Here is an 11,758-nt window from a genome sequence, read left to right as displayed (position 1 = left end):
GATTACGAGTATTTTTTAAGGAGTCGTTTGGTTTAAAAAGACGGGATGGAATTAAATTGAGTTCATTTTATTATTGAAGGTTTTATAGTAGACTGTTTATAACTGATCAAAGCGGTTAATCAAACCGTTTATCACCATTATAGACGTTGCAAATTTAGGTTTAAAGTTTGGCTGAATCAAAACCCGTCCCAACCGAATTAAATTAGTTGTTCGGGGAACCGTACCGTTTTTGAAACCCCCTAGTAGACCGGAGAGAGTATATTGAAATAACGAAAAGAGGGTCAAGCTTGTGAGTTGTGACCGCCACAAGCAAAACGGGCTGAAAAAAGAAAACGAGGAAAAAAAATAGCAAAGCGACCAACGAAAGGAAGTCACCTTTCTGGGTTTCTCACAAAATTCGTAGAAAAAGTTGAGTTTGAATCATTTTCTCAGGTATTTGATTATCTTCTTCTTTTGATTGAAAACAAAAATGTATGCAGTAATCATTATTCATCGATGTAGATTACTTCTGTCAGTTTCTAATTACTTGCATATAAGGTGTTTGACGAAATGCTTCAATGAACTTTGATGATTGCTGCTCGTATTTCGCGATTTATCCCCCCTTTTGAAGTGTTATTGTTGTTTAAATTGACTTTGTGATCAAGTTGAACTAGTTAATAGTTACTCTGTCTCGGCTGCAAGCGTCGGATATGACACGGTGCCGGATACGGTTATTTTCGGTGAATTTTTCAGCTTTTTGGTCTGAAATGAAGGGTTAAATGTTCTGCTGAGTCGGGTACGCGGCACGCGAGCAAATTGAAGTGTCGGAGTAACATAGCTAATTTTATTGCTATTTGTTGATTGTGTAACTTATTTGTTATTAATCAATTGAAATGACTATTTCGAAGTCGTCATGCGCTTGTGTTTGATTGCAGCTTCAGACGGTTTAGGTTATGATACGTTTTTCAACACTGTTACGGTGTAGATGAGAAATCACATACTTGTGAAGAAATTGGAATTATAATTTTGAGGTGAAAATGCGATTTTGGTGAGAAGAGAGATGTCGAAAAGAGAATTTGTATAGTATCTTTAGCTTATGTTGGAAATTAGGAATGTTAATACCTGATTTTACTACTAGGGTCATGTTCTTTATGACTTAATGTCAGTATTTCGATTCAATTTGGTAAGTTTAGTTCAGACAATTTCAGTCTAAAAGGAGCGGGCCTAAATCATGGTAGTCGTCTTTAAAGCTGGAAAGGCAGGGATTGAGAGTGGAAAATGTGATTGGTTTACCTCATCAGATTTTGCTGATTTCTAACTTGGTCTTTGAATGACTAAAATCTGAAATCTAATTGCAAGTGTTTCACACCCACTTGAAAAATTGGATTGTCTATCCGGAAATTAGTTTCCGCAATTGATACCGTGGTATTTATATTAATGAGAAGAAGTTATACAAAAAATAACATTTGAGCTATAGGAGGATATTACCATTGGTTCGTCTGTCTTGATGGCGTTGACCGTTACTCATGCTAGTATTAATTCCTCGATATCTATTTTTTCAGCGGGTCTTGTGTGAGATACTGAGACCTATCCAAGTACTTGTTCATTCTTTGTGAAATTTTATGGCTATTGGTTTGATCTCGTTCACATGTCCGCCTTGAATAAGTTTTTTTGTCTATTTTTTGGGCCATAAGCTCTGCCTTGGTTATAGTAGGAATAAGCTGCCAGCGTACCTATGTGTCTTGATGATTATGATGTTTTCATGTGTAGCACGAGGTGATTTGTCATGGCTGCCGAGGAATCAAAAGATCCATTGAAGGATATAAACTGGAAAAACGTGGGCAGTGAATCAAAAGGAACTCCTTCAGCCAGTAACAGTTTAGGAGAAAATGGCCAACAAATCGTCAGAAAGCGGCTTAGGAAGAAGTTTAGAGAGATACCCGAAAGCTATTTTCTTCCTAGGAGATCCTGGCCCGTTACCATTGCTTTTTATGGATCTTTTATTGTCGCTGGAGTTGGCGCTGGTATGCTTGCGGAAATTTGGATAAACAAGAAAGTTAAAGGTATGGATGCAATCTCTTTACAGGTTTTGCGCGTGTGTCAATTGTTGCTTTGGTTTAAGATGTAATACCAGTGATGGCCGTGCCGTAAATGTTTTCTCGCTTGATTTAGAAGTGGATTAACAACCAGGTATGCAGCTGAATGTTTTCCTTGATTGGAATTTCCCGACAAAAAGCCCATATATTTCAACATAGGTTCTACCAAGTTTTCTTTTTGCAGAAACCACATCATCACTGCTAGAGTGCTAGATGCATGGAATAAATCTTGGTTTGGTACTTGATCAGTCGTTGTGCTATAAATGCGTTGGTAACGACTTAAAAGGCAGATTCAATAGACTTCAAAATCTTAATAAGTGATTAAGTGGTTTACGGTTTGATGGTCATGGCCAATATTTAGTAACATATTAATTGGATTACGAAATGGTTACCAGATTCGTAATACAACCGATTCAAATTCGTAATTCGAATACGCGATTCGCTCAAAATAGAGCATAATTCGATGTAATTCGAATTCGTAATTCGCGATTCATTAGACAATTAAGCGAATCTGGTAACCTAGTTAACTGATGATACACATAGTGTAACTTCTACCAATTAATGATATGTTGATAGGTCTTTTGCTGAATGACAAAAGCACTTGTGTAGATAAACTATATAACTAAGGGGTTATCTTACCTTGATATGAGATGTTAAAAGAACCGCAAGGCGAAAAATTAGCCGTAATGTTTTCTTGGGGTGATATTGAGTTAATGACTGACTGCTTTGCAATGCTTGCAGAGGATGGAGGCGTTATTTGGGAGTTCGACAAGTAAATCAACAGCAAAAGCGAAAAATTGCACCTCTTAGGCAGTTCAGATGTAGGTGAAGGATTGTCCACCTCATTCACTGAAGATCTACAAGTTTTTTGTGTTAGTGATTGATTCAATCTTCTTTTTTCTCCTTTCCTAATAAAATTATCAACTTATTTTGGTCTTTGATGTTCCTTCTAGTTAAACTTATACGGAGTACAACATTATTATCGCTTTACCCGCTCACTTTTTTTTTTTCCCTTTTTTTTTTTTTTCAGTACAACCAAACCTAGTGTTATATATAGGTTGGTCTTACATGTATGACCAAATCAATTTCTTTTTGGATTACGCATTTCATTAAATTGCTAATGAGTTGGTTTCAGTTTCATGCACGAGACCGGTATAACATTAGAGCCTTCGGTTCTCTCATCCTTCAGAAGAGGCCATGGCTCACGAGTCACGACACATTGCCGTTCGCACTAGTTGGCAATTTTTTTGTAAGAAAGTAATCTCTCCTTTATTCGTACAGTGCAGAGTTTCTAATAGGAGGGGTGCTATGGACCTTCTCTCTCCAACCTTCTCTTCTACCTTCTCCCTTTCCCTCTCACAATGGATTAAATTTAGTAGGGAAAATGCACGCGGTGCCCTTGAAGTTTCGAATTTTGCCCAAAATACCCAATTTTTTGTTCCAAAAAACTTTAAGCGGCTATAGCTCGTGTCTACGAGTTCAGAAAGTGATAATTTTTTTTTTCAAATCGATCATCTTTCCGAGAACTACGATTTGAAAAAAAAATTTGTCGTATTTGGATCCCGTGGCTAGGAGTTTTTGTACGTCAAAGTTTGTTTTACCGTACAAACTTTGAGTGACCATATCTCTTGGTCACGAATTCCAAACACGACAATTTTTTTTTTCAAGTCGTAGGTCTCGAAAAGATAATCAATTTGAAAAAAAAAATCGTTACTTTCTGAACTTGTAAACACGAGTTAAAGCCTCTTAAAGATTTCCGGATCAAAAAATTGGGTATTTCGGGCAAAACACCAAAGTTCAAGGGCACCGCGTGCATTTTCCGAATTTAGTATATATCGTGTGGGGTCGAAAAGCAAGTAGATGAAGCAAAAGAAACGATATTTTAATCGGTTGTGAGAGGAGAAGGTAGAAGAGAAGGTAGATAGAAATTCTCTTCTAATAGTGAGTGGCCGCATATTGGTAAATGAGGGAGGGAGTTCCCTACTTATAAACAAAGGACTACTCATTCTATCACCAATTCGGTTTAGAATGAAAATGCTTCAGCTTATGATGTAGACTCTCTCTCCTCCTTATAGATGCGACTCAGGCCCATTTTCATGGTTAACCACATCCACATGGGAACTAAGTGAGATTTCTTACAAAATTCTAGCAGCCAGTGTCTTCAATTTGTTGATCAAGCCGGCAGCCTGAACGCCGGCACTAGCAAAAATCCTGGTATATATGTACATTATTGTACACCATAGTCCATAGCCAATAATCTAATCCTTATTTTACTTAGATTTTGCTTAGTTATTTACGAAATATACTTTCAATATTCTCGTAAACTATCATAAAAAGTCGAGTAACCCTGCAATATGTCAACTATATTAAATATACGAGTAGATAAATAAATTTCACGAAAGTCTTCATTCAAAACATATAGTGAGAAAAGTTTTTGATACGAAGAAGTTCAATACTCCATACACCAGAGATCTCCAAACGTCAAACAAATCAAAAACACATATCTCGTCAAGACGATAATAAAGACTCGCTATTGTTTGACACAACGGATATTATTATTATTCTCATTATTATTATTATTATAGAAGTAAGATTTACTTCTAAAATTTGTTTACGGTGCAATTCCTTTTCTCTGGGGAGTATTTCTTGCAAATGAGGCTCCTGCAGCCGATCCTAAAGCGAGCTTGTTCTTGATCACCCATGATTGCAAACACCATTGCACTGTGTTTGAATACAATCTTTCCAAATAGAGGTGGATAAAAGTAATTTGGATGATGAATGTAGACATAGTCAATGCAAAATCCATATTTCCTGTTTATTCATTTCATCAATAAGATATTAATTAATATTAATAAATATCGAGTAAAAAATGTTGGGTTTTTCTCACTAGTAGCTAGCCCGGTAAGTCAGGGCTAAGACCGACTTATGACTAAGACCTCTCATAGCCCTCATTATATTATCCTTATTTAAGTCGATTGTGAGTGTTTTTTTATGTTAAGACAATCATGAGCAAGGTTACTACACAGCTAAGTCTTTCGTCGATGCCTACTACAAATTGAAGTATAGCTCAACGGATCAAAGGATTTGGTTCAACCAAGTTTGGAAGGGACTCGCACCACCAAGGTATGAAATACTTTTATGGGCAGTAATGTGGAAAAGGGTAAACACAAGAGATAGGATACTCAAGTGGAAAGTGGCCCTCCATGATGGATAAATTGCTTTTAAGGGTTGGTGTGTGGTGCAAATCATGGAAGGAAAATATACCTTATACGTTGGAGGAATGGTTGAACAATTGGAAATCGTTGCGATCATGGAAGGAACAAAGGATTATGGAAAGAAGGGCTCCGGGGATTGGTGCTAGAACCCAATATGCAAGGATTGTGTTTTTTTGGAAAGGATTCATTGTTTTAGTTGTCTTGTTTTTTTTTCGGTTTTCTTGTGAACGTTTTTTGGGGACTCTACTCGCGGTAGGTCGCCGGGTTTTACCCATTCTTAATCAAAAAAAATGAGCAAGAGTTGGTGATGGTATCGCATAAGTTTGTCTTTTGTAAATTATGATACCTTTTCATTAAAGTAAAATACAATTTTTCTATTCTTTTGTTATAGGGTAAATATATATACGGTAATTTAAAAGAATATTTTTGAAAGAAATAAAGTTATACCAAAGAAGCCTTAAGTTTTAGAATTCCAATTTTATACTCCCTCCACTTTCCTATTTTCACCCCATTTCCCTTTTTTGGCAAATTATCTATTTTCACCAAATTTCTCTTCTTTCCTTATTTGGACTACCTTTCTCATTCTTTAATCATTCTTTTCACCCCACTTACATCTCTATTATTACTTTTTCATTCTTTAATCATTCTTTTCACCCCACTTATAACTCTTTTATTACTTTTTCATTCTTTAATAATTTTTCTTAATATGCGTGTAGAAAGAAATGGGGTGAACAAAAAAAAGTGAAGGGAGTACATTTTATGTTGATATTTCAGTAAGGGAGCGCTTAATTAGATGAAGGGATAGAGAAAGAGAATAGGCCAATGGAAATAAGGGAAAAAGAAAGAGATTCCCTTTGATAGTGTTACTTGTTAGTTCATATTCATAGTTAATAGTGTAAGTCTTGCTTGCGACGGGTCGCGGGTTGCGACGGGTAGTTTGTGAGATGAAATGGGTAGAGGGGACAAAGGAGGGTCCCCCCATGTGCTTCCCCACTCAAGGCAAATGGGTAGTTTGTGAGGGGATATGGTATCCGTCTCTTATTTGTGACGGATACCTTCCGTCACAAATAAGAATTTGTGTAGTTAATAAGTGAATAGAAAGAGACTCCAAACTTTCGGCTAAGAACATTACCCAAAACAAATGTATTATTATTATTTATTTATTTTCACGCTCAAAAGTCAAAATTTTATGATCCTCAATGTTGTATTTGACATTACTGTATCATAACTAAGGCTAGGTACTATATGGGTAGAAAAGTAAATTTGATGCAAGAGTTTTTGGAAGATGCAATACCTGACAATATTTTAGTTCGAATTATCACTTTTAGGATAATAACTAGTCACAATTGATATTATTTAAAAACCGGTATCCATCAGTCGCTTTACCGACCACCTTCACCTCCTTTATTGGAGTCGCTCACCCAACGCGACTCACACCAAGTCAAACAACCACCCCAACACTTAAAACAACAACAACAAAAAAAAAAAAAACAGCACAATTTTTTGTGTGGGTGGGGAGAGGGTTTCGGCAATGGAGAAGGAGGTTTCAAGTTGTTTTGTGATGTTTAAAAGCTTGGGTGATGTGCATTCGACTTGATATAGGGATGGTTGCACGAGGCCAAAGTGATAATCGGAAAGGGGCGGCAGTAGCTCCCTTAGTGGCGGTGACGATGAGGGAGGAGGTAGCTGGCGTCGGCGATGGTGGTTGATGGTGGATGTAGGGGTTGGTGAGGTGGATCTTGTAGGTAGTACGGAAAGGGAATGAGGAATCAATTTGGAGGGATTTGGTGTAATACCTTTTTGAATATTGAGTAAGAGTGAGGAAAAAACAAACGACAATAAAGGGAATGAGAGAGTTTCACTCTTTCCCTTTATTGAAGACCCTCAATCAAACGTTCCCTAATTCTTGTATAAAAACGATTTACACATTTTATCTAAATAACACAACCAAATAATTTCTCAATCAACCATGATAAGAGCATAAAGGTCTTTTGCATAAGATTTTATATTTTTTTGGTGTAAAGAGAGTCACAGTACTTAAGAGGGCGATTTTGATGTCGATGAGGTTTGAAACCAGGTCATGAGTAACACCGCTCATGACTTTACCAACAGTAAGAGGATTATACATTTGATGTACTACCTCCAATTCTATAGTTTCTGAGCATTATAATAAAGTTTTTGAGTTTTGTTTTAAAGTTTCTGAGTTTCACTATGAAATTTCTGAGCTTATTCACTTAAATATTAAGCTCTAAAAAATTACAATAAAACTCAAAAATATTACATATAAGTTTAGTTAAATTTGAGTTTTGATGGAAAAATTATTAAAATCTAACTTATAAACTTTATTATGCTCAAAAAAATACATATATGCTCAAAAACAAATAAAGTTTGAGGTAATAAGCTCAAAAAAAATACATATATGCTCAAAAAACAAAAAAGGTTGGAGGTAGTACATCCGATGTATGTTCCTTTTTCTCCTATACCAACCATACTAATTGACAATTGAATATGGTTTTACAATATTTTATTGTAAATGTAAAACTGTTTTTCAGGACACTCACCCACAATGTTTATTGTCGACTCTTAATCAATTTATTACTCCCTTTGTCCCGGTCAATTGTTATCTATTTATATTTTTGGGTGTATTACTTATTTGTTTTCTATTTTCACTTTTAGTAAGATTTACACAAGTGGACAAGTGGTTGTGTGACACTTCTACATGTTGAAGTATAACTTTTAGTAAGATATTTTCACTTTAACTTTTAGTAAGATATTTTCAATTTATTGTTGTTTTATAAATGATAAAATGACAATTCTACATGTTGAAGTATAATTTTGTACTTTAACATACATAGTTCTACATCAAAAATTTGTACAAATTGATAAAGAAAAAAAAGCTGTGTGCACCGTTTTAAATCTTGAAGTAGAATTTCGTGATCTACACGGTAGGTTTCTTTTTAAAACTATTGTATATACGTGTTAGATTCAAAGTTTAAATACATAATAGAATGTTAAAGAGTCGACATTAAATATCTTTATAGGGTGCATAAAAGGATACACCAGGATTCTAAAATCTAAAATTCAATGCTTCTCAATCTCTTGGTAAACTTTTTTTATTTTTTTTAAAAATTTGTATTCTTTTACATTATACTTATGTACTTTATAACGATTACTAAAAAAAAGGCGGGCACAATGTTTTTTAAATCTTGAAGTAGAATTTCGTGCTTTACACGGTAGGTTTTTTTTTTTAAACTACTGTATGTAGATATTAGATTCAAGAATTATCAAGTATGCAAAATTTAACTATGCCACTGAGAATATCAGATAAAATAGACATAAATAAATTTCATATATCAAGTATGCACTAAAATTTAATAATCTCCATAATAAATTTAACGATCGATACTTAAGCATCTCGATCTCAATATAAATTTTAGACATTAACTATATCAACTTTTATATCATATCAATAAATTTATCAAGTATGCAAAATTAAATAATCTCAATAAATACAATAATCGTGCAATTGAGTATATAAAATGGCACAAATTCTTGTTTACAAGCATTAATGAAAATGAAATTATTTTTTTTAAGGATGCAGACATTCGTTACAACGATTATAAGCAAGAATTACTTACAAAATGTAAGAAAAACATAAATAAAATGATGCATTGTAAAATGTGTTACCCGTAAAATAAAAATATTTAGCATCCCAATACTGCCTGTATTTCTCCTCGGGACTGGATAATGCAACAATTTTTTCGGTTCACCCCAAACACAAATAAAAAAAAAATATATGTGAAGATCTAGCCTGCCCCGGCCCTGGCCCGCTCTAGGGTTGGGCTAGACTAGGCCAGGCTAGTGCTAAACAAAATCCTCATTTGGTGTCGTGCCAGTGTTGCACCCACCTAGCTCGCCCCAGCGCACACCTCTACATGTGACGATGGGTTTTTAAATCGTGAAGTATAATTTCGTGCTTTACACGATAGTTTTCTTTTTAAACTACCGTATTTAATCCAGACGTATACTTTTATGCACCTTATACAAGTATTTAATGTCGAATTTTTAGCATTCTATAATGTACCTAAACTTTGAATCTAATATCTACATAAGGTAGTTTAAAAAGAAATCTACCGTGTAAAGTACGAAATCATACTTCACGATTTAAAAACACCAAAATGTTTTTTCAAGAGATTGAGAAGCATTTAATTTTAGATTTAGACTCCTGGTGTATATTATGCACCCTATAAAGATATTTAATGTCGACTCTTTAGCATTCTATTATGTACCTAAACTTTAAATCTAATACGCCTGCACGCTAGTATTAAAAAAAAAAAAAAAAACTACCGTGTAGATCACGCAATCCTACTTCAAAATTTAAAAACAGAGCGCGCGGTTTTTTTCTTTATCAATTTGAAAAAATCTTTGATGTTGAATTATGTATGCTAAAGTTCGAAATCCTACTTCAACATGTAGAATTGTCATTTTATCATTTTATAAAAATCATTTTTAACTCTATTTATTTATTTATGTTCTTCAAATTTAAGATCTAGTATGTTAAATACATAATTTTATGTGTCATATAAATGTATTTTTAGTTTGTGTTTTAATCTTGACTGTAAATTTTGTGCCTTTTAAAAAAAATATCAGATTTAACTGATACATGAATTATACTTTTTGATCTAGTTTTAGAGCAAGAATACATCAATGGTTGTACAAATCCTGTATTTATAATTTAAGGATGGAAAATGAAACAAATCTAGTTTTATAACCTGGCATATCCTCTACCGTTTAGCCGCTGACAATCCGTCATGCAAAATTTAACGATGTCACTATGATATGCCAGATAATTAATTAATGAAGTTGATAGTCAAATGTATTATACCTACAAAATTTGTATATCAAGTATGCATTGGAATTTAATTATCACCATAAATTTAACGATCGAAATTTAAACATATCGATCTCGATATAGATTATAGACATTAACTACATATATCACCTTTTATATGATATCAATAAATTTATCAAGTATACAGAATTTTAAAATCTCAATAAAGCCAATAATCATGCAATTGAGTGTATAAAATGACACAAATTCATGTTTATAACCATTGTAAATGAGAATAATTTACAACGCGCGGGAATGTAAAACCATCCAAAGCAACCCATTTTTTTAGGATGATGGTGCATATCAGACATTCGTTATAACTTACAGCGGTTATAAGCAAGAATTACTGACAAAATGTAAGAAAAACATAAATAAAATGAATGCATTGTAAAATGTGTTACCCATAAAAGAAGTTGTATATATGCTCTTGGTATATAGGTAATCCTCTTGAGAATGTAAAGAAGAGTGATCTATTATCCTCGTTTATATGATCATCATAATGCCATGGTTCAGCATTAGGATTCAATTTTGATGAAAAGCAAATAGGCAAATTAGCATTGGTGTTCATGTTTTCCATGATAAACCTTAATCAAATTATTTGAAATAATAAGCAAATACTTGAGGTTTAATTTGTAACTGTAAGATGATTTAAGCAAGGCTTTATAAATAGGAAAATGTGATGACTATCATTGGGTATTATCGAGATTTAGTACCATCCTCTAACACACAAATTAGTCTTGCTTATAACCGTTGTGGGTGGTATGGATCATCACCCCCAATGTTGGTTTGGATGGTTTACCCTCTCGTTGTAATTATTCTTATTTACAACAGTTGTAAATCGATTAAATGATCGATCGTACATACACTACGAGAAAACGGGTATGTGAGAGGTTGATATCGAGATTCAGTACCACACAGTGACACCTTAACATTGTCCAATTATGCACTAAAAAAATAATAAAATGAAAATGTATTCATTAATTAATATAAATACATATGCATAAAGCCATTTTGCACAAATTTATTGTAATACGTTTTTTTTTTACTAATTACCTTTACTCATTAATAGAGTTGTATTTGGATCCGTTTTAAAACTATATTAGTGTAACACCGTTTTACACTAGACTAACTCAAATTAGTATTTTAAAAGTACATTATAAATTTATGTTTATATATAATATTATTTTTTATCTAAAAACTAGTATGTTAGATTGCATTTTTAAAGAGAAATCAAGAAACTACCTAGTAACGTTTCATTGGTGGCTTTGAAAGGAATCATATCTCATGGGGTTTGGTGCCAATCAAATTTTTCTATGTGTATTGTGTTGCGTATTTGTTTCAATTTTTGTTTATGCTAATGACTTAAATGAGATTTTTTTATCTACTTTATTCTATTGATTTTCTTACAAGTTCAACAACATATATTATTCAAATGTAATTGTTGTTAATATCAATCATTTTGAGATTAAGACTTTGTTGTTGAACACAAATGTTTATTTGTAGTTGATCTTTAATATTATTGGATATACTAGGTTGAAAGTCTGTACATTGTACCGGATAAATACTGGTTACATACT

At 33.4% G+C, this 11,758-nt stretch overlaps 1 protein-coding gene across 1 annotated transcript; it reads left to right on the top strand.

Annotated features, from left to right (window-relative positions):
• Positions 1-305: 305 nt before the first annotated feature.
• Positions 306-3,072, top strand: LOC141604962 (uncharacterized). Its single transcript, XM_074423555.1, has 3 exons — positions 306-432; positions 1,750-2,042; positions 2,817-3,072. Exons 2-3 carry the CDS (start codon positions 1,766-1,768, stop codon positions 2,849-2,851), a joined length of 312 nt encoding a protein of 103 aa, XP_074279656.1. The 5' UTR covers positions 306-432; positions 1,750-1,765; the 3' UTR covers positions 2,852-3,072.
• Positions 3,073-11,758: the final 8,686 nt, after the last annotated feature.

Source organism: Silene latifolia, chromosome 10, assembly GCF_048544455.1.
Source record: "Silene latifolia isolate original U9 population chromosome 10, ASM4854445v1, whole genome shotgun sequence".
In the NCBI taxonomy this organism is placed as follows: Eukaryota; Viridiplantae; Streptophyta; class Magnoliopsida; order Caryophyllales; family Caryophyllaceae; genus Silene; species Silene latifolia.
Note: the sequence above shows the minus strand (reverse complement) of the source record. Positions and strands in the feature narration are given on the sequence as shown.